A 23,211-nucleotide genomic window follows, 5' to 3' on the forward strand; every position below is an offset into this window, starting at 1 on the left:
CTATGAATGGGTTGTTTTCCTCCTGGGAGAGGCAGGGTCCTGGGCTGGAGCGGGGTGGGGTGGTTTGGCTCAGGCTGGGAAGCCCGGGGAGGAGGGAGATGGGGAGTGTGTTCTCCAGGAGAGATAGGGCAGGGGAGAGATGAGGCAGAGGCCCGACCATGTGCCTACTGTTCTCCAGAAGGGGGAGGATCGGGACAGATGGAGGAAAGGATGAAGTGGTTACAACTTACTATAGAAAGACAGATGTCCCAATTTAAAAATGAGCACGGGATTCGAACCGGCGTGTCTTCAAGGAAGATACACCGTGGCCAACAAGCACATGAAAAGGTGCTCGGTTTTTGAAGTCAGCGGGGAAGTGCAAGTCCAAACCCTAATGAGACGCCTAATACGATGGCTGTAACCAGAAAGGCGGACAGTAAGAGCACGGACGAGGATGGGGCAAGGAGGAGCCTTCGCCCACGGCAGGTGGGAATGTCAAATGGTGCAGCCCTTTGGGGCCAGTCTGGCAGGTTCTCCGAAGCCTAAGCACAGAGTTAGCCTCTGGCCCAGCACGGCCACTGCGGGGCACATCCTGAGAGAAATGAAAACATACTCCACACGAAAACTTACACACGAGCGTTCAGAAAGGAGTGAGGTACCCACACATACTACAACATGATGAACTTTGAACTTATTCTAGGCAAAAGAAGCCGGCCACTAAAAAACGTGTATTAAATGACTCTGTTTATATGAAATGCCCAGGATGAGCAAATGCACAGAAAGTAGTTTAGTGGTTGCCAGAGGTGGGGGCTGGTGAGGGGGAACGACTGCTAGTGGGTACAGGGTTTGTTCTCGGGTAATGAGAACGTTCTGGAATCAGATGATGGTCGCACAGCCTTGTGACTGTAATAAAAACCACCGCACTGCACACTTTAAATGGTGAATGTAATGGTACATCAGTTATACCTAATAAAATCGCTATAAAAATGTGAATTGTATCTCAGTACAAAACAGTCTGTAAGAAGGACAAGGCGAGGCCCCCACAGAGAGGCCAGGGTGGTCTCCCCTGATCCCTTACCTCCCAGGCTGTGTCATCCTGAGACGGGGTGTAACCCAGGGGCAGAGCCAGATTCCAAGTTGCAGACAAGAGGACATGGAGGGTCAGTGCAGAGTTGGGGAGAGGAGAGTAAGACGAGGCTCCGCCCCAGGCCCCTCCGCAGAGGGCTGATAGAGGCCAGCTGAGTTTCATATGTGGTACAGGACATAATTCACCACCACCACCACCACCCCTCAGTAAAACATCTTTGGTAAAACCGACATTACCCACCAATGTTTCGGAGGTGAATTTGTGTCCTGAAGGTGATGAAGGGGCTAGTGAGCCCGACTTTTCAGTGGCTGTGGCATGAAAGAAGTGACCCCCAGATTACACAAGGGAACAGAGTCCCTGTCCTCAAGCTGCTGGTGGCCTAGGTGGGAAGACCCAACCCAAACACATACAAAGGTGACGACAGTGAATAGAAGAACAGATCAAGCCAGCAACAGAAGGCAGCATATGATTCACTGTCCCAGGAATTGTCTAGATGGTAAGTAATTATGAGAAAACATCTTAAGAGAGGAAGAAATCCTCCGCCTAAAGCAATCAGGGAGAGCTTCACTGAGGAGGTGAGATTCCAGCAGGGCTCAATATGATGTGAGAGGAAGAGGCTGGGAGAGCACTGCACCCGTGGGACCCATGTGGGACCTTCCAGGAACTTGGGTGTGATGATACAGGACAGCTCCCAGGAGCCCGAATGGCCCTGCAGGAAAAGCTGGCTGTGTGGCCTTGTGCCTCAGAGACCTTCCTCCCAGAGCAGGCAGCGGGCCCTTTTTCCTGAGTCCCTGGCCTCATACCATCTCGAATTTTTCTCTCCTAGGACCACACCCGTGTGGTGAGCCCCATCATCGATGTCATCAGTCTGGATAATTTTGCTTACCTTGCTGCATCTGCTGACCTTCGCGGAGGTGGGTCCTGCTACCGAGGGAGGGGCTCTAGATCAGAAAGGAGGCAGGTGAGGGCTGGCAACAGCCCCAGCTTGGGGCTCTTCTTCCCAGTTGTGCCAGAGGCTCTCACAACACCATTACCTCCAGAAAATGGAAAGGGATTGGGTAGAGCCCTGGGGCTGGGGGTCAAGGGTTAGAGCTGGCAGCTGCAGGCTCCTGGCACAATCAGTGGCAGAGCCAAGCTGGTCTTTCCCTCCCCACAAACACTGACATGCCCTCCCAAACATAGCCAGCCCAGGGACCAAGGCCAAGTTCTGGCAGAAGGGTGTGATATGACAACTGTTTTGGGGGTGGAGTGGGGGGACCCTCAACTTTGTGTGAATTCCTAACATGGACCCACTAGAAATGGTCTGAACCTGCTCTACTGATGTGGCAGCCATAGCCACGTTGGGCTGTTATACTCTCGAAATATGACCACTCTGGCCCTGGCTGGTGTGGCTCAGTGGACTGAGCGCAGGCCTGTGAACCAAAGGGTCCTGGTTCGATTCCCAGTCTAGGGCACATGCCTGGGTTGTGGGCCAGCTCCCCAGGGCAGGGTATGCAAGAGGCAAACACACATTGGTGTTTCTCTCCCTTTCTCCTTCCCTTCCCCATTCTCTAAAACTAAATAAAATCTTTGGGGAAAAAAAAGAAAGAAATATGACCGGTCTGAACCGAGACAAGCTGTAGTGTAAAACACACATCAGATTCTGAAGATTCAGTGTGAAAGAATGTGAGATATCTCATTAGTAATTTTTTATATTGATTACAAGTTGAAATGATATTTTTGGGTGTTTCATTTAAAATGTGTTACTTAAATTAATTGTAGGTATTCCTGCTACTTTTTGATGTGGATACTAGAAAGATTTCAATTACATATGTGGCTTGCATTTCTGGCTTGTATTATGTTTCTTTGGGGCTGCTCTGGTCTAGACTTTGGGGCTGTACTGTCTAATACAGTACACAAAAGCCACATTTGGCTATTTAAATTTATATTAATTAAAATTAAATGAAATTGAAAATCCAGTTCCTCCATTACACTGGCCACCTCCGAGGGCTGAGCAGGCGCGTGTGGCTGGTGTCAGCTACGTGGCGCAGTGCGGACGCAGAAATGCCCATCGCCGCAGAGAATGGTGAAGGCTCTGGAGAATCTAAGGCCGGGAGCTCGCGGGCACAGTGGATTTTGTGTTCGGGGTCCAGATTTTCCTTGAGTGGACTTAACCATTCATTAGATCTTGGGGTTGAGCGGCATTCTGAGGGAGCCGGCCATTTCTCCTCTGGGAAGTCACCTTGGGGCCTCTCCACTTCTGTCCCCCTGCCTGGAATTCCCTTTCCCCAGATAGCCGCATGGATCGGTCCTTCATTCAGGTCTCTGTTCAAATGTCGCATCACCAGGGAGCAACTTCCGACTGCCCCGACGAGAATAGCATAGGTGTCTCGCCTTCATTTTCTTTTCTAAGCACGTTTCGCCCCTGAGTGACATAGCACCCCCCGCTGATCCATCTTGCAGTCTCTGCCTCACCCAGTAGACCAAAACCCCATGAGGGCAGAGACCTGTCTCACTCTGCTGAAGGGGTAACTGCACAAATTGCCCAGGCCCCCTGTGAACTGGACTCAGATCAAGGGAGACCCTGACAGGGCAACAGCTGCCAATGAGCTCTGCCCTGAGCCCGCTTCTTACCCTGTTCTGTCCCTTAGGATTCGACTGGAGCCTGCATTTCAAGTGGGAGCAGATCCCTCTCGAGCAGAAGATTGCCCGGACAGACCCTACCAAGCCCATAAGGTCAGGGCTGCTGTGAGACCCATTCTTTCCCCGGGTCTGGGGTGTGGGAAGCTGCCGGGGGCCATTTCAGTCACCAGGGCTTCTGAGGCTGTCCAGTCTAAGTGCTGACTCTGTTCGGGCCCCAGGGACAGAGAGCACAGAGGCCCGGGGGCTGGCCAGACACCTGGCCCCAGTGACTCTGCAGGCAGAGGTCCTGGGGCAAATGGGCTGGGGTGCTGGGGCCATGCAGAGCAGCTTCGTAAGCTCACGTGATGCCTCTCTCCTCTCCTTGCTCCCAGGACGCCAGTCATAGCGGGAGGAATCTTTGTGATTGACAAGTCCTGGTTCAACCACTTGGGGAAGTATGATGCCCAGATGGACATCTGGGGGGGAGAGAATTTTGGTAAGTTGGGAAATATAACAATAGCAACAGCAACATCAATAATGGGTAACTGATCAAGCACTTTCTATGTGTAAGGACCTGTTCTAAGGATTTAATCCTCACAACGATCCCCTGAAGTAAGTACTATCATCTCCATTTTACTGATAAAGAAACTGTGGCACAGAGAGGTTCAGTAGTTTGTCCAAAGCCACACAGCTAGTAAACAAACAGAATTAGGTGCTTAGAGTGGGGCCTGTGGCCACATGGCTACACATATATGTGGGAGAACATACAGGCTGTGTCGTGGACCACAACTTAAACAACTGGTTGCTTCCCTACCAGGTCTGGGAATGTGTTCAGTAGAGGGTACTGGTTAAATGTAAGGGATGGGGTCAGAGGGCCTCGTATAAATCCTGGCCCTCTGATCTCATTGCTTATATTTAACCAGTACCCTGGGGTTGCTAGTTACTGGGTTACTGGGTGGAGATCTTATTACCTACAAGCTCTTTGGCCCTGGGCAAGTTAAAGCCTCCCTAAGCCTCAGTTTCCACAAGAGACGGTTATGAATACTAACTGAGACGATGTGTTAAAATGCATGGCACCATGCCCATGGCCATTATCACGACTGCTGAGGCTGTCAGAACCCTCTAATGCCAGAAGGAAAGGGAAGAGCCAGTGAATTCCCAGGGTTGCTGGTGAGGTTCAGGTTAGATAAAGGCCAGATACGGGTGTCCGATATGGGTAGTTTAAGAGGGCTTATTAAAGGGACTGTTTACATAGAGTGGGTCAAGTGTAGAGGGAGCCAGAGGAACAGCCTTGTATTGGATGAGGCTGGTGACTGCTGGGAGGTGTCACTACCCCTAGGTCTGAAAGATGGGGAGGGAGCGCTGTCCTACAGTAGCTGTGGTCTTGGGGCACCGGCAGGTAGTCCATGGCTCCTGGATGGAGGGCGTGGGGATGGGGCCTTCCATCCCCCCTCTCTGATCTCCCACTGGTGCCTCTACTGGTTGAACCTGTGCCGCACAGGTAGGAAGCCCAGTGGTACAGCCTACCCGGGCAGCCTAGCAGGCAAGGAGCGGGGTGGGAAGGGTACCAGGGCATCCTGCAGGCCCCCAGAAGCGGGCAGGTGCTTGGAAGCCTGTAAATACAGAGGCATGTTCTTGTTTTGACAGTGGATCGGGTCCTCCACTGAGCTCTTTCCCACGGCATCCCTTTTCTTCCTCCCCAAGCTTCTTTAGAAGTAAATAGGGCTGGTGGTATCTCATCCATTTGACAGGTGGGAAAACTGAGGTGGCCGCTGCCTTCCAGATTCTAGCCAAGAAACGCCACGTCTAACGGGTGTGTGGGGCGCCTTGACCAGAGCCACTCAGGTGCTGTGAGGTGTGATCTAAGTGAACCCCAGTGTTTCTGAGACATGAGGAGCAGGCCTTTCTTCTCTCTCCCTGATCAGGAGACAGATGAGCAGTGAGGCTTCGAACAGCCCTGACCCCGCCCCCAAACCGGCTGGAGTGGAGACAGGCATGGGGTTTTCTCCCCCTGTGACTTATCCTCGGAACCCTTTCAAGACAGGCATCTGGAGGAGTAAATCTGGGGATGGGGGTGTGATGACCCTTGCGTTCTGACATCTGTCCATGTGTTTAGGCCTCGTGACCTCCTCTGTGTCCTCGGCCTCAGCCGGAGGGAAGCTTTGGCAAAGCCGGTTTCCTGTGAAGGCTTAGGAGACTGAGAAACTAAGGGTCTCTCTTGCATCCAGAGGCCTTTTCTTACTTCCTTTCTTTTCTTTTCTTTCTTGCTTTTTTTTGTTCACCCAGGCTGGGGACTGACAGGGGAACAAGTGAATGATCAAATGGCTGCACTTCACACTCCACCTGCAGCGAGGGCTCGGTGGTTGGGGGACTGCAAGGCGAACCGCTGAGCGGTTCTGGAGAGGGTCTGTTTCTCAGAAGAAACTCAAAGACCTGTCTGGGCTAGCCACAGCTTTGAGCTGGCAGACTCCTGCCACTGGTGGGTTTGGCCTTTCATTTCTTTTCTTTGTCGAAGGAAGGGAGATGCAGGAAGGGAGATGCGCAAACCGAGACTCATTGCTTTCCCTGCCTCCCCCTCCCCGCCAGCCAAACTCAGGAGCCAGAGGCCACCTGGAGTGGAGGTGGTGCACATGAAAACCTTAGAAGTCACATTTGGGGTCCTTTCCAAACCCAGTCAGATCATGTCACTCCGCTGTTCAAGACCCTGCCAGGGCTCCTGCGTCACCCACAGCAAAACCCGAAGCCCCGGAGTCTGCCCTGCCCCCGCACACTCGCACCTTCAGCTCTGAGCTACCACACTCCACACTTCGCTCAGGCCTCCTGGCCTCCTTGCTGAGCCTTGAACTTGCCAGCCTTGCTCTTGTATCTAGGTCTTTGCCCTTGCTTATCCCGTAATGAAGAGCATTATGCGGGAATGCTCTTCCCCCGAGAGCCACTGACTCAATTCCTTGCCTCTTTTAGCTCAAATGTCCCCTCTCAGTGACAACTTCCCTCATCAGCCTAGTTAAAATTGCAGCCCTCCGCCCCAGTGCCCCCACCCCCTTCCATGCCCTACTGGCCTCATTCTTCTCCACTGTACTTACTATTATCTGGTAGACTACAGACAGGGTCCGGCACAAATAACACCCCTTTTTATTATAATTTTTTTTTTACAAAATCATAAGCATGTAATTCTGTAACATAACAATATCACATGCAAGCACACCATAAGATATTTTAGGTGAAATGTTCAAACTGAAAGCATAAATTATTACACCCACATTAAAATCATATTGTTACCTACCAACCACACTCAAGCAGGCGTTACTTCTGCCGGACCCTGTATTCTACTCATTTTCTCGTCTATTTGTATTTTTGTTTCTTATTTTACTGAGATCTGTCTCACCCCACTAGCATGTAAGGGATTCTAGGTCAGCATGTGACATACAATAAATAAGAATTCAGTTAAATTCTGAATTAACTAAAAAATCCAGTCATACAGTGCAGCTTGCTGGGCAAAGTGTGAACTTCATGTTGCAATTCTGCAACTATTTGGGTTACCTTGAAAAGGTTATTTAACATCTTTGATTTCCACAGTTCTTATTTAAAAATATGGTGGGACACACAATGCAATATATAGATCATGTACTATAGAAATGTACGCTTGAAATCTGTTTGATCTCATTAACTAATGTCACCCCAATAAATTCAATTAAAAAATAAGAAAAGTGGGCATTTAACATGGAGTGGGTGCCAAACTGAGGACCTACTATTTTGACTTTGGGGTTTTGTTTTTGGTTTTATTGACCCTACCTGTCACAAAGGGCTCTTGTCTGTCATTAACTTAATGGGTGAAATAAAACTATCTATGCTTCAAAAATATATATACGGGGATAATAGTACTGACTTCACATGGCTGCTGTGAGATTTAGACATCGGCTATAAAGAGGACGGCACATAGTAAGTGCTCAGTAAATGGATGATGGTTGCTGCCATTGTTAATGGTATTGTTGCTGATAATGAGAACACTTGATAACAGTATGGGCAATACGGGCCGAGTGGGAGAAAGTGACAACCAACATAACAAAGCTACTCAGGCAGAAATGGAACCAGATGCAGATCTCTGTCCCCAGGTCTGTGCCCACTGTCAAATCTCCGTTGCTGAGCCGACTGCAGAGCTCTGGCTGTGAGAAGGGACAGAGGCCTGCCTGTTTGCAGTCAGACTAGGGAAGCCCAGCAATGTAGCCAGCCCTGTGCGCGGGTCCAGATATGCCGAACGTCCAGCCCTGGCCGCCGGACCACACCTGGAAGCCTCCTGGTGCACACAGGGGGCCAGAAGGCAGGCATTGGTTCTGCTGCCTTCACGCCCCACTCTGCTGGCCGCTGGGAGGCCCGGACCCAATGTACCAGGTGAAGGCCCGCAGGCCTGGCCACAGGCCAGGAGTGTCCTTATAGCCAACTGGAGAGTGGGAAGAGAGACCAAGGGACTGAAAAACTCATGACAGGATGCTCTTGCTTAAAAAAAAAAACCATTTAAAAAAAGTGTTATGGGGCTGACTGGTGTGGCTCAGTGGATTGAGCATGAGCTGGAACCAAAGGGTTGCTGGTTTGTATCCCCATCAGGGCACACGACTGGGTTGTGGGCCAGGTCCCCAGTATGAGGTGCTCAAGAGGCAGCCACATGTTGATATTTCTCTTCTTCTCTTTCTCCTTCTCTTCCCCTCTCTCTATGAGTGAATGGATGGAATCTTTTTTTATTTAAAAAAATTTTTTTAAAGATTTTATTTATTTATCTTTAGAGGGGAAAGGAAGGAGAGAGGGACAGAAACATCAATGTATGGTTGCCTTTCATGCATCCCCTGCTGGGAACTGGCCTGCAGGGAACCAGCCTGCAACCCAGGCATGCGCTCTGACTGGGAATTGAACCGTGATTGTCTGGTTTGCAGGCCTGCGCTCAATCCACTGAGCTACACCAGCCAGGGCTTGGAATTTTTTTTTTAAAGAAGGGTTATAGTTATGGGTTTTCTGGGACAGAAAGGAGGTTTTTCAAAGTTACAGGGTGTCCAACTGTAGAGCTGATATGAAAGAAAGTAGGAAACCTGAAGAGGTTACATAAGGTTCTGCCCATTGCCAGGGTGGGTCTTGCAAAGTGACGATTGCTGAGTGGAGGACAGACTGGGTGACTTGTGATGTCCCTCCCATTCCGGGAGGTGGAATGGCCACTTCTTTCATCTCCAACACTGCTGAGGACCACAGTCATCTGCAAAACCTTGTTCAGCTTCACTGCCCCCATCAGAAGGAAGCCTGGCTTGGGAGGGCCAGCAGCAGCTTGTAAATGGGAACCGCCAGGCAAGAGGGAGGTCAGGGCCGGCCTGCTGCAGCAGCCATGGCTTGGTTGGTGGCTGCTTTTCCAACCTCTCAGGAGCCCAGCATGGGCCGCTGAGCAGACGTGTTCTTCCTTAGCTCATGTCTGGATGGTGCTTTCTGGACAGAGGTGGGAAAGGATGCTGCCATTCTATTCTGTTTTTCTTCTACTTGTGGTCTTGGTGTTCCTTCAGAGCTTTCCCTGCTGCTCTTCCAGAGCTTAGAGTGTATGTGGTGTGTGCAAATAGTGTTTGTGTGCAGAATGTATAGAGGGTGTGTGTGTGATGTGTGTGTGTGTATTGGTGGTGTGGGTGGAGGGTATGTGTGTGATATGTGTGGAGGGTGTATGTGTTGGTGGTGTGTGTGTGGAAGGTGTTTGTGTAGAGGGTGTGGGAGGGTGTGTGTTTGTGGTGTATGTGGAGGGTGCGTGTGTTGGTGGTGTTTGTGTGGAAGGCGTTGGTGTGGAGAGTGTGGAGGGTGGGTGTGTGTGAGCAGGCAGAGCACATGCAAACTGTCAGGAGTGGGTGCGCTCATGCAAACAGGCCCAGGAGCTCCGGCCCCCGCATGTGCCTACAGTGCGACACTGAAGGGAAGGGAAGCCAGCTCTTTCCCTTCTTCACTCAGTGGGACTCGCCAAGGGGCTCTTCCTCCCCCTGACGGCTACTGTCTCCCACAGAGCTCTCCTTCAGGGTGTGGATGTGCGGCGGGAGCTTGGAGATCGTGCCCTGCAGCCGAGTGGGCCACGTCTTCCGGAAGCGGCATCCTTACAACTTCCCGGAGGGCAACGCCCTCACCTACATTAGGTAGGTCACAGAACCAAGAGCCCTGAACTTGGAACCAGGACACCAGGGTTCCAGACCCAGCCCTGTCAACTGACTGTGGGCATCCACCCACCTCTCTGGGCCTCAGTGTCCCTGTTGGCCTCTGCCAGGTCTTCCATTAAGGATTCCAAGCACTTTCAGGGGTGTAAGGATGAAGGTGAGGGTGTTGCCACCAGGTTTATCTTGCCTTTACTATCTTTGTCCTTGAGGGACTTGGAAAACTGGCCAAGTGACCAACTGGGAGCCACCCTCCACTCACATGGCATGGACGACTCTGACTTGGTCAGTGTCTGCCCATCCACATCCCCAGCCACAGGCCTTTTAATATATACATTTTCATACATCAGTTTATGGGGAGAGAGGGGGAGAGAGATGTGCATACACCCCAGGGATTTGTGTTTGTGTTTTTATATAAGTGGGACCCTGCTCTATATGTTTTCTGAAGCATACTTTTCTGCCACTCAGCACTAAATTATAGACGTCCTTCCCCGGCAGTGCATGCTAACCGTAGCATCACTGTTCAAGGTTGCCCGGCATTCACTCCATTGTGTGGAAGCAGTTCATTATCCTCCATTGATGGGCATGCAGGCTGTTGCCAGTGCTTCATTAAACAAATATTCTTGTACATGTCCTTATTGCCTACATGCAGGTCTATCGGCGGAACAGACTCCTGGAAGTAGAGCGTCAGAGGGCATATGTACTTACATAGTTGATGGATATTGACAGATTGTTCTCCAAAAAGACTGAACTCATGTATGCCACCCCAATCAGTCTTGTTTTGCATACGCTCCTGAGATTTGCATCACTCCGTGTTCTCTTCAATGCACAGAGCTGATCTTAATCCTACCCCTACCTCTGTTGCTGCTTTGGTGACTTTCTTTTGCTCCTTCCTCTTCTTTTAGGAATACCAAGCGCACTGCAGAAGTTTGGATGGACGAATATAAGCAATATTACTACGAAGCCCGACCCTCAGCCATTGGGAAGGCCTTCGGCAGGTGGGTCCTTCCTCCAGCCCTCTTTGCCTCCCTCCACCCACTTAACACAGCCTTAGCCAGAATATGAAGTGGGCTTGCACGTACTCATGTTCTCCTTAGTAACTGAGCCCCACCTGCTGGGCTCTTGGGGCCCATTCTGTATAGAGTGCAGAGGACCTTGAAGCAGGTGCAACCCCGTGGGGAGAAATAACCAGAGATGGCTCGTTTATGAAAAAGAGTTTCTACTCACAAGCTGCCTGCAGGAAAAGGGACCTCTGTGGGAGGACTGAGGGAGGAACTGTCTGCAGAAAACACTTAGGGTCTTGCTTCCACCCCCAGTTGTTCCCGATCTGTGTGCTGTTGGACTATTTCCCTATCTCTCACTGTTGACACTACAATGTAGTTAAGCATTTCCAAAATTCAGATTGGCTGCAAAGTCAATTTAGTAGGTTGTGACTAGCATTAAAAAAATGATGGGGAATGAGAACACTAGAGATTAGTACAGAACAGAATAGAATATAGCAGTTGATTGCTGTGAAGGGTAGTACTGTTCTTGCGAAACTCTTATTTTAATTGCATGTGTGTGTGTGTCTACCTAAGTGTGTGTCTGGGTAAACTTGACCGCAACGTAGGATGTATTTATCTCTTACTCACGGTTGTGGTCAGGAAAGTTTAAAACCATTATTAGTGATCATCAATGAATCTTCCTCCATTTACTTACATCTATCCCTTAACAAAAAAGGACTTTAACGCTATTTCTTTCAGTGGGGAGCTAAAATTTGCTGTGCACTTATGTCCCTTAATTTATTTGAGTCTCACAAAAACGTCCTGAGGTAGGTGGTTATGTCTTCAGTTTACTGGAGGAGACACTGAGGCTCAGAGAGGAGGCGAGGGCACCTGTCAGGGGCCATTACAGTCAGTGTAGCTGAGGCAGGTGAGGAGACCAAACTGCAGTGTCCGCTGACACATCGAAGGCTCTGATTTGCTAGAACTCCTGAAAGACCTTAAAGCCTCTTCCTCCTGTTGTTCGACTCTGTCTGCTAAACCGCTGTGCACAAAAGGAAAACTTGAGTTCACTGAGTCTCTGTTCTCTGTGGAAATAAGGCCCCGTGCTAGCTGAGGGCTCCAGGGGTAAGGAGAGTGAAATAGGGCCCCCTGCAGGCTGGGCTGTTCCTGAAAGGTGAGCAGGAATTTGAGCAGAGGTGTGGCCAGAAGACCTGGGTGAACTTGAAGGTCTGAGAATGACTCCAGGAGGGCAGGCTGGGACCCAGCCTCCTGGTTCTGGCCTGCTCAGGTGAAGCCTCTGCCCATCCTCCCTGGGGCTTCCTCCCAAACCCACTGGCCAGAGCCTGAATCAGGCCCCTTCTTTCAGTGTGGCCACAAGGATTGAGCAGAGGAAGAAGATGAACTGCAAGTCCTTCCGCTGGTACTTGGAAAACGTCTACCCAGAGCTCACGTGAGTGCAGCCCTTAGCCCGTGCATCTGCCCTGGGAGGGGGCTGGCAGCCTGGGGGACCCCTCACCCCAGGATCTCTCCATCCCAGGAAGCCTGGCTCTTCTTAGCTGTCAGTGTTTATGTTCTTGTGAAAGCTTTGAGGAAAGTGGGAGGATGTTACCAGGAGTTAGCACGATCTGTGGTAGGAACCAAATTTTTAATAGACTGGGATTTTCTTCGTGCCAGAAATAGACGTTGTCCCCTTAGGAAAACAACACTGTACTTTGTAGCAACGGCCACAGAAGTCATCATCCCCTTTGACTCTGTTCTCTCCCTTCTGGGAGTTTGTTCCAAGGAAATGAAGCAACTGAAGCAAAAAACTGTTGACAAACAAGTAGATGTTCACTGTAGGCCCTGCTGCTGGGAGAAAACTGAGAAACCGCCCACAATGGGGTTTCACGTTCTATGCCCATTAATATTGTCATCCTCAAGGCTGTGGAAGAGCATGGGGACATTTGCGGTAGCAAATGCAGAAGTAACCTGCAGATGGCGGTGCATGCGAGCATGTCTGTGTGCTGAATGGGACAGCATGGGACCAGCTATGACGGCTGGGTGGGCAGGAGAGGATTCTTCCTTCTTTTGCAATCCTTTCGAGTGTCTTGGCTACATGCACAGAGCTCATTTACTCACCTTCTTCAGGTCTTTCTCAAACGTGCCCTTCTCAGGGCAGCCTCCTGAACGCTGACTTCTCAGACCACCGTCCCCAGCGTCCCGGCTTTGTGTTTTCCTGTTGCCTTATTATTGTCTAGCACACATCAGCCAGTTAATTTGGGGGCTCTCCCCGTACTTGAGAGTAAGCTCTGTGAGGATGGAAGTGTTCATCTGTGTTGTTCACCATTTTTTCTCCAGCTCCTAGCATAGTGCCTGTCATAAAATGAGCTCTCGATAAATAGTTTTGACTGAATAAATTGCACAGTCAATAAGCCTCAGTAATAACTTTGCAATTAGCATTCTTCCTTCCCTGGCTGTCACTCTGGGGCCAGTTTTCTCCCGCAGATGCTGCCATGACTTTCCAGAACACTCCACCCCTTAGAGCTTGCATGTCTTTGAGCAGCAGATTTGATTTTCGGAAAACATCAGTAGCTACATTATAGCCAAGACCAGGGGATAAACTAGACTGGCCCAGATAACATAACCCTGGGTCTCAACTACAGTATGATAAGACTGAAGCAAGTCACGAAAATAAACTGATGCTGGGAGCAGTTCCTGAGGAATTTCAGAATAGTTCGAGCGTCCTCAGAGGAAAGTTGGCAGCCCGGGGTAACTCCAGGCTCCCTGAAGGGGGAACACTGGTTCATGGGAGTTTAATAAACAGTTTCCTCAAGTGACCACTGCTAAGGGGACGCTTTCACTCCTATGTGTCATCTCTGAGGGAAAAATTCATTTCCTTACATTCTGTCCAAGTTCACACATTTGTGTGGAGCCATAGACTCTAGGGCTTGGGCAGGAGCTGGAAAGCCTGGGGGAGGTGTTAGGAGGTGGGGGACTGAGGATGTGCCCTTCCTGTCTTCCCCAGTCCCCAGGCAGTGTCCTAAGTCATTCCCTGAGGACCAGAAAGTATGTCATAACTGTCAGAAACCTGGATTCATTGATCCCAAGGCAGGAGAGTGGATGAAACCAGCGATGTTAAGTGAGGAACATAAGTCAACTTCCATTTGTTCTGTCACGGTGTGGAAGTTTATTTATTGATTTTTAAAGATTTTAATGTATTTATTTTTAGAGAGAGGGGGAAGGACTCTTCCTGCAACCCAGGTCCATGCCCTGACTGGGGATTGAACCAGCTATCTTTCGATCCATGCAGCAACGCCCAACCCACTGAGCCACACCAGTCAAGGTGGCTGTGTGAAAGTTCACACGCCTCGTTTACATCCAGATGACTCCTCCCCAGTCCACTCATTTGTGATCTGCCTCAGTTCTCAGGGTGAGGGCCAGAGGTTAGAAAGGAGATCAGCAGGCCCAAATGATACCAACTTTCTTCCAAACAGGTGATCCTAATAGCTGGCCCACCCTACTGCTTGAGGCTCTGTGAGAACAGGTTGGTTCTAGGGTTCTGGGGGCTTCCAACCAGCTCTGAGGAAGGAAGACCTGGTTTGGCTGAGATCCTGTGGCATGTCTACATGGAAGGATGCCAGAAGCGTTCTGATGCCCACGCCCCTGCCCAAGTTCTCTTGCTGACCGAGGTAGCAGGAGGCAGAGAAGGATAGGCACATGGCCAGACGCGTTCCCCATCCCCGTGCCGTGGGTCCACAATCCCTGAGTGCGTGTAACCTCCCAAGACCAAGGAGACAAGCCTGCATCTGCTGGGGCCAGCAGCCTCCTTAGGTTACTTGCCCATGGGGTTAGATGCTGTGCCTTACGTCAGCGTGTGTGTTCATGCACATTTTGCTGCGCATACACAGTGATTTCATAGTGATATTTTGACATGCCTGTTTGACTTAACAGCATGTTCTGAACGCTTTCCCATTGGTGGAGTCTTTCACAGTCATGTGTAATGGCTGCAGGGCTTTCCATCCCACGGATGCATCACAGTGCGCTTTGCCCACCCACTGTTGGATATCTAGGAATTTCCAATGATTTCATACCATCAACAACTCTGAGAAGAATATTTTTAGACTAAATCTCTGCACACATCTATAATTATTGCCGTAGGATATTAAGCTCCCTAAAGTGGGATGGTGAGGTCAAAGGTGTGCACATTTTTAAGGCCTTTGCTACCTGGTAATAATAATAACATGTTGCCTTTCAGAAAAGTTAGGCTAATTTATGCTTTCACCATAGGGTATGATGCTAAGTATAGATATTTGTGTGCATACATATAAATATATATTTTTGTATATAAAGTATATATTTTATATGTAAACATATAATAAATATACAGTGTATACATATATAGTAAACAAACAGTGCTAACTCTCTAAGATGTATTTCTCTCATTGTTAGTGAGATTGAACACATTTTCATATTTGTGCATTTTAAATTTGCTTCTTCCAAGTGACCTCTCCCCATCATTCTGAGATTGCTCATTGAGCCCACATCCAGGTGCCAGCCTCTCCCAGGCTCTGCCCTTTCTGTGCTGGGGACTCCTGGGTTTCTGGCCTCAGATCTCTCCCCACCAGAGCCCTCACAGACCCAGCCTCCAGTCTAGTCCCTGGGGCTCCTGGAGCTGCTCAGAACCCACTGGGGCCCAGGCCTGTCTTCCCAGAGAAATCCCTGGTCCCTTTCTCTCTTCTCCCCTGCCTTACTAACTATGCCTGTCCTCCAGTGGTCCTCCTCCCAAGACCTTGGTGCCCAGGGAGCTGACTTGGGCTGCCTTCTGGGTGAGTGTGGGTAAGCCTGAGATGGGCAGAAAACAAGCCTGACCCTGCTTTTCCTCTCAGGGTCCCAGTGAAGGAAGTACTCCCTGGTATCATTAAGCAGGGGGTGAACTGCTTAGAATCCCAAGGCCAGGACACTGCTGGTAACTTCCTGCTCGGAGTGGGGATCTGCAGAGGGTCTGCCAAGAACCCCCCAGCACCCCAGGTAAGTTGCTCAGGTCCCACGTTGGGGTGTGGGTCTTTCCTCTGCTCATCCACCTCCTCTCTCTGCCTACACTCTCCACAAACCCACTTTCCCAGGGACCCTGCCAGCTGTCCCCTCCCCCCTGCTCCTTGGGTCTGCTCCTGTCACATTATCATCTCCTTCCCAGCCTGTGACACAGCTGCCCTCTCTGCACCACCTGCTTTCTGCTTAATGAGGGAGAGATGCTACCCAAACAGCACCCAGCTCTCTCTTGGGTTGCAGCTGTGGTCAGCTGATATGATGGGCACAGGGCATCCAGGACTCTTGTATGTGCATGAGTGTGCAAAACATGAATGTCAACGTACCATATCAAGACTGGAGCCAGTCATGGAGCCCCCGGCATGAGCAGATTTCCTGCCTGCCCTGGTCCACATCCTGTCTTTCACCCCCACCTCGGTACATTCTCCATTGCCCTCTATCCAGCTCCAGCTAAGCTCCCCCAATATTTTATTATGAAAATTTTCAAATATATAGAAAAGTTGAAAGAATTGTACAGTGAGTACCCATGCACCCACCCCTATTAGTAGAAAATTTTACCAAAATACACAGTGTATTTGCCTTATCACCTATCCACCCATCTGTCCATCCATTGCTGTGCTTTTGGACTTAGGCTCTCTGGTTCCTGCCCTGCAGGCATGGCTGTTCAGTGACCATCTCATCCAGCAGCAGGGGAAGTGCCTGACCGCCACCTCCACTTCTGTCTCCCCTGGGTCCCCAGTCGCACTACAGGCGTGTAACCCGAGAGAAGGCAGGCAGGTAAGCCTCCTTGTCCCTGGGCTCAGGATGGCCAGTAGCCCCAGGAGGACGCAGAGCGGGGATGGCAGCCGCTGGCAGGGGAGCTGCAGGCTGAGTGATTACAGACTCAAGCCCTACAGAATGAGGAGCTCTGCAGGCCCAAGTCATTATCAAGGTCAAGTGTATGGTTTTACTCATGAGGAAGTCCTTCAGGTAAATATCTGTTAAATGTCCATCCTGCCCACCTGTGAGGTGAATGAGGGCAGCAACTATTTGTCTTGTCAACGCTGTCCCTAGCCTGTGACAACCACCACTGCCCAAATGAGCGTTAGTTTCACTGAGAGCCCATACTAGGACTTTTACATGGGTCATCTCATGTACTCCTCCCAGCAACCCTGTGACACAGGCTCTAGTACTAGCCCCATTTGGTAGGTCCTAAGACCAAGGCTCCCTCAATTTAAGAAATGTATGTTAGACCACACAGCTGGGATGGGGTGGCACTGGGATTAAAACCCAGGTAAGTGTGATACCAGACCCACAGTCTTATCCCAGCACATAGTAGATGCTGGGATAAGTATTTCTTGGCTGCTGGCTGGCTGGGAAACTGAAATCCAGATACAGTGACTTCCAAGCTGTCATGCCAGCCTTACGTGACCACTGTCTTTTCCATTTGTCAAACACACTCTTTTTCCCTGTCTCCACTAATCTGGGGAGACAGGTCAGGCCCACTTGTTGAGGAAGAAGCTGATGGTCCTAGCAATGAAGTTACCTGCTTAGGGGACGTAGCATCCAGGGACAGAGTCAGCGTGGCTCCCTCGTCTGTCACTCCCTATGTGACTGGGGATGCCACGCCTCTGCTTGGGAACTGGGGCACAGAGGCCAGAGGTCTGCTCCAGCTCTTCCTCTGCCTCCCCGTCCTGGGTAGCTGTCCCTGTGTCTGACTCTTCCCAGCCTGTGGGGCAGTACAAGGGGCGAGGGGCTGGCTGCCTGGCTGTCTGACTCAGCCTGCAGGGTTCTCCTCCCACCCTGTTCTGTTTGGCTGGATCCGCTCTTTAGGGATGACTGGCCCCTCTCAGACTGGAGGGGTGCAACTGGTTCTCTTCCCCTCCAAGGCTGCTTGTCCCTTACCCTGAAGTGAGCGGGTCCTGAAACCCCCTTCCTGGAGCACCTCCTGGGAAGGGCTCTCTGAATGTCAAGTCTTAAGCCCATTCCCACTCCCTCATTGTCTTTTTTTTTTTAATTGATTTTTAGAGAGAGAGAGAAAAACCTCTATTTGTTGTTCCACTTATTCATGCATTCATTGGTTGCCTCCTGTATGTGCCCTGACTGCGGATTGAACCCACAACCTTGGCATACTGGGAGGATGCTCCAATCAACTGAGCTACCCAGCCAGGGCCTCCCTCCTTGTTGAGGCTGGAGCTGGGAAATAGCTCCCGGGGCAGCCACTATGCAAATACTTACCTGGGGCTAAAGCATCTGCTTTCCCCTTGGCTGACTTAGCCTTGTCTCCACTCATTCTGCTCCTGCAAGCTCTGCCAGGCTCCCAATAGCACCCTGGGCAGCTGGGCCCCTCCCCCAGGAGGACAGGATGAGTCTCTTCTACTGCCAACACCGTCTCCAACCTTGGCCTTCCTTCTTGGTTCCCTTTGTTTCCATGTCCCAGGTCACCTGGGGTTCCGATATCCAAGAGGTCCCCTGTGCATTTGAGCCGGTGTGTTGGAATCAGCAAGTCCCAGCTCGGTCACCCCCTTGCCTCTCTAAACCTCAGTATTTTCATTATAAAATGAGTGCCTTTCTCCCCTGCCTGCCTCACAAGGAGTCCACAAGAACCAAGACTATGGAAGTGGGACAGTCCTGTGAGGGGACTCTGTTTCTTTGGCCAGGCCCAGAACAGAGTGCCGGGGATTCTGGGAGGCCCTGAGACTGTGCCTAATGGTACTGGTAGGAAGTGAGAATCCCGTGATTGGGGGAGCACCTCCTAATGATTGGGTCATTCATTCACTCATCTGTGCATTCATCCTTCAAGAAACAAAACTGCATTGGGTGCCTACTCGTGCCCGGGAATGCGTAAATCATGTTGGCCACAGGGATGAAAGGGCAGGATCCAGAAAGGCTCAGCTGGGGAGAGCATGGCCAGCCCTTCCCAGTAGGTCAGACTAGAAAACCACAGGCAATGGCATGCTGTGAGTTTCAGAGGGACTAAAGGCCCTGTCCCACCTACTACCCCTGACCTTCAGGCCAGAGATCCCCCCTGTGCTGGGGCCACATGGACCGAGGGGCTGGTTCTCAACCCCAAGCCTCACAGCACTGTGTTCCCAAGGGGGATCCAGACTCTGATACCCCGTCCTCCACCCTGTGTGCACATCCCAGGTTGGTTCCCTTTTCTGCCCACCCCATGGCCCCCTGCAGCCCTGGACCTGAAGCTGCATGTGGCTCACCTCCCTTCTCCTAGCTGCTCCAAAAAAACATGGTCTCTACCCCTCTGAGCCCTCTGGGCTCCAGCCACATGGTCATGAGCACTGTCCCACTCCTTAGGGAAGACGAGGTGGATATAAGAAGAGGGGAGGCGGATGCATGGGAGGGAAATAGGAAAGAAGCCAAAAGTAGACTAAGCATCCAAACCACACTCTATCCTCTATCCAGGTATTCTTAAAATGTTCTACTGAAACAACTCTCCTTCCCCTTGTTAAGCCCGGGGAACCAGGACATGAAGGCACTGACCTGGGCACCCCTTCACGACTGCTATAGGGGACGCAAGCACCCCCACCAGCCCGCTGGCCTCATTCTTCCTCTCTGTTGAGATGGCGGCCAGTTCCCACTAAGGGGTGTAGGTAACCAGCTGTACAGCAATAGGCCAGGGACGCAGCTTCCAGCTGCAGGAAGAACCCTTGTCTGAAGGGGTCAAAGATTTACCTGTCCCGAAACCCAAACTCAAGTGTCTCCAGGAAGCTGGTGGGGAAGCCCAGGTGGGACTCAGGTGAACTGAGGTAAGGGTCCATTTACAGCAGAGAGCAGCCCCTTGGCCCCAACCAGCTGATACCACAAAAGATACCGAGCCATGTCTGAATGGAAGCTGGAAACACAGATTTTTATGTGGCGACTAAGCCATATTTTAAGTTAACACCGTGCAGGCCAAATGCATCTCTGCGATCTAGACAGTAACTTCAGGCCAAACTACAGAATGGGAGAGCATCAGGAGGCCGGGGCCTAGAGCTCGTGTCCTGGGTGGTGGAGCAGGGCTTTTATGTAGGGGACACACAGACTGTTTAAATGGGGGCAGGCGGGGGCGTCCCAGGTATATGCAGGGCCGCTTACACACATGTGCAATGAAGATGTGAGCATTATGATTTTTAATCACAGTCTCCTCGTTCACTTCCTCCCTGCTTCTCCCCGCAGAGATGGAAACGAAAAGCCTCCTTCATCCAGCATTCAGTCAGTGGCCTCTGCCTGGAGGCCAAGCCTGCCCAGCTCCTGACCAGCAAGTGCCAGGCTGACGCCCCTGCCCAGCAGTGGCAGTTGCTGCCGCACACATGACAGTGGCCCTGGGGCCTCAGCTACCTTTTGCATGAGACTTTGGGACTGGAAGGGGGATGGGGTGGGGGAGTGTAAAGCGGGCCGTTTCCATCTCCTCACATTTCTGCCGGAACCATCAGCAAACACCCGTGCCGTGAGACACCATTCTCCGAAGCTTGTACTGATGAATACTCCAAAGCATTCTCCTGATGCCCTGGCTGCCGACCCGCCCTCACCCCGGGAGAGAAGGCCAGGATGCTGGCCTGCTGCTGGGCAGAGACTGGGCAAGTGCCCTCGCCCTTGGTCCCCTCCCTTTTGCCTCCTGGGGACCCTTCCCTTGTTGTTTGGGGTGAACACGGACAGAAGCCCACACAGGGTCCCCACTGTGTCACAGGGTCTGGGATCACGCAGGAGGAAAGAACACAGGCGGCACAGATGGGAGAGCCTGAGGCTGGGAGGAGAGGGGCAGCCTTTGGGGTGGACAGAGAACCAGAAGGGGGTGAGAAGCTCGGTGGCCTGTCTCAGGCAGGTCTGAGGTTGGGTGTGGGTGTGGGAGGGATGGGATCCGGGGGGAAGGATGGATGATTTGTAGAAGGACATGGACGGAAAAGCAGCACATCACCCAAAGAGCGGGTCTCTTCCCAGGGACCTGATCCCCATGCCACACCAGCCCTGGGGCTCTGTGCCTCTAGTCCTATGCTCTGGCCTTCTTAGCAAGAGGCTACAGGGCGATCTTCAGGAGCAGCCTTGGGATACAGTTTACTAAACGGACCCCACTTCTGTTCGGCCACGTGTCAGGAAGAAACCTCTCTCTCAGGCCTTAATGACCTGCAGGCGCCCTGCCCCCCCTGCCTGGACCCACCATGAGGACATCATAAGGACAGGTGGCTACCACGCACCAGTCAGCTGCCCCGTCCTCATTTGTGGTTTTTGACAACTGCTTTCTCAAAAGCTGTTGCCTCTGTAAATACTGCATTGTGGAACCGGGTGGCGGGTAAGAACAGGCCCTCCTTTCTGGAGTATTGACATTCCCTCAGTCACTGGGAGTAATTCATCCTGGCTAAGCCTCATCCTTACCCCTCCCTGCTATGGGAGGGAGGCCTCAGGGGTCAGTCAGTGCAGTAGGAGGGAGGATGGCCGGTGGCTCCCGATTATGTAGAGACGTCCCAGTTACTTCTCATAGCCACTGGGCCTTTGCCCCACCCCATGGCCTGGTCTCGGAACCACTTCTGTTGTTCCCCATGTTCCTCTTCTCCCACCACCCTGGCTCAGGCAGTGTGATCTCGGGCAAAAGACTGCTGGTACCAAGACCCCTAGGTGGTCCCCCTCCCAAAGAAAACTAGCCTGAGATCCCTTGGAAGTTTATGGATTCCAGAGGGCCTAGGAATCTCCTGAAATTGTCCCTGCAAATAGTGCATGAGTATGCATATATGCATTTTCCTGGAGAGAGGGTCCGCGGACTTCCCCTGCTGCCTGCAGAGGTCCTTGAGCCCCAAAGGGTCTGAACCCCTGCTCTGGATTGGGGCTACCACCCACCTGAGCTGCCACGCCTCATCTCCCTCCCTGGTGTGCCTAAACTGCTGTCGCCTGCTCCCTCCACGAAGCCCTTGGGCCCAGGAGCCAAGGGTCCCGGGTCCACAGCACCCCACCTGGAGGGTCCTCAGAGGTGCCCTCTCACCTCCCGGCTCTCACTGGTGTCCTCTTGGCAGTGCCCCTGTGTCCCGGCGTGCACCCTGCGGGCTCACTGGCACAGGGGCCACACTTCTGTCCTCTTGCGATGTTTCATCTACTGCCATCTCCGTGGTACGTGTCCACCCTGGTACGCAGTGTGGACTTTAGGGATGAGGAGCAGGGGCTTCCCTTGAATGTAAAAGGGCTGCTGCTCAGACAGCCTCAGAGAGGCCCCGCCTTCCCTGCGGTCAGCCCAGGCGCAGCCCTTGTCAGCCATCGTCCATGGGACTCAGCCCTATTCTGTTTTTGCTTTTCCTCTTCTTGACCAAAGCATGTGTTACTAGCTGTCCTCGAGGACCTCATCTTTATGAAACACACACCTGGAATAAAACCACTTCTCACACATACACTGCACCAGCACCTTCCTTTCCGACTCCAGAATCAAGCCCTTCAGTGCCACCCTCCTGGCCTCACAGGGAAGTTGGGGCCTCTATTCTGTAAAAGTGAAACTGAACACGCTCACGTCGAACCCCCTCCTGCACCTGAGAGCTTGCTCTTTGACCTACGTGCCCCATGGCACCCCAGGGATCCCTGGATGACAGGCTGGCTATGCTGGGGGAAGCCAGCAGGTGGCCCTGCCACTGAGGCTGGCTGTGACCAGAGCCCAGGCTTCTGTGACCTCGCTGAGGGACGCTACTTGGGGCTTCAAAATGGAAACCAAGGGGCTTCTCCAAATGTTCGCCTTTGTCGATGCTCTCCTTCCCTGGCCCCGCTGAACTGCCCTTCGCCTCCACCACGCAAGAAGGCGGTGGTAAAATGCAAGTGGGACCACCTTCCTGGGTAGAAACAGGAAAGTAATTGTAGAAAGAGTCCCGGCAGCCTAGCTTTGTTTGATGGGGTAGCAGATGCTCTGCCTAGTGTATCCATGGAAACCAATGGAAAGCCCCTCTGTTTCTGTGATCAGAAGCTGAATCTACCCAGGTAGAAATAAACACTTCGGTGCACTTAGGAACTATAGTGGGCAGGCCAGTGCAAGGTTAAACCTCTCCTGAATGCAGACATTTCTGTCCCTGTCCCCACCTTGTCTCAGGGCTGCTCATCTGGATTCCCCAGCACTCAGGACGCCAGGCTGCAGGGGTCTCGAGCAAAGTGCTGGTGGGTGATGGTTCCAAGCATGCAGCAGAGCCCAGCTTGGGTCAAGCTGAGCAAAGGTGGCAATTTACTGCCAGACGCGTTGAAGCAGTCCCTATGTATGCATCCGTCTGTCCTCTCGAGGAGCGCAGACCACCGCCCACCGCCGTCTTGGGCCCCCACCTGGCTAGGCTGGGCCATTTGTCCACTTTTCCTCTATTTTCCCTCCCACCTCGAAGGGCTCTGGTGCTGCTTCTGAGGCATGCACTTGCCCTCCAGACCTGCCTCTCCAAGGCCCATTTTC

The 23,211-nt window shown here is 51.7% G+C and overlaps 1 protein-coding gene across 1 annotated transcript in view; it reads left to right on the forward strand.

Moving 5' to 3' along the window:
• The window catches only part of GALNT16 (polypeptide N-acetylgalactosaminyltransferase 16), an 83,767-nt gene extending 61,584 nt beyond the window's left edge, over nucleotides 1-22,183 (forward strand). Inside the window, exons 7-15 of the mRNA XM_037127071.2 lie at nucleotides 1,893-1,980; nucleotides 3,697-3,781; nucleotides 4,060-4,163; nucleotides 9,687-9,813; nucleotides 10,734-10,826; nucleotides 12,178-12,261; nucleotides 15,677-15,818; nucleotides 16,491-16,613; nucleotides 19,989-22,183. Coding sequence (XP_036982966.1) covers nucleotides 1,893-1,980; nucleotides 3,697-3,781; nucleotides 4,060-4,163; nucleotides 9,687-9,813; nucleotides 10,734-10,826; nucleotides 12,178-12,261; nucleotides 15,677-15,818; nucleotides 16,491-16,613; nucleotides 19,989-20,126 — 984 coding nt within the window. The 3' untranslated portion in view covers nucleotides 20,127-22,183. The remainder of the gene's footprint in view (nucleotides 1-1,892; nucleotides 1,981-3,696; nucleotides 3,782-4,059; nucleotides 4,164-9,686; nucleotides 9,814-10,733; nucleotides 10,827-12,177; nucleotides 12,262-15,676; nucleotides 15,819-16,490; nucleotides 16,614-19,988) is intronic.
• The last annotated feature ends 1,028 nt before the right edge of the window (nucleotides 22,184-23,211 follow it).

The sequence above is a fragment of the Artibeus jamaicensis genome, unplaced genomic scaffold, assembly GCF_021234435.1.
Source record: "Artibeus jamaicensis isolate MK-2021 breed Jamaican fruit bat unplaced genomic scaffold, CSHL_Jam_final contig_851, whole genome shotgun sequence".
In the NCBI taxonomy this organism is placed as follows: Eukaryota; Metazoa; Chordata; class Mammalia; order Chiroptera; family Phyllostomidae; genus Artibeus; species Artibeus jamaicensis.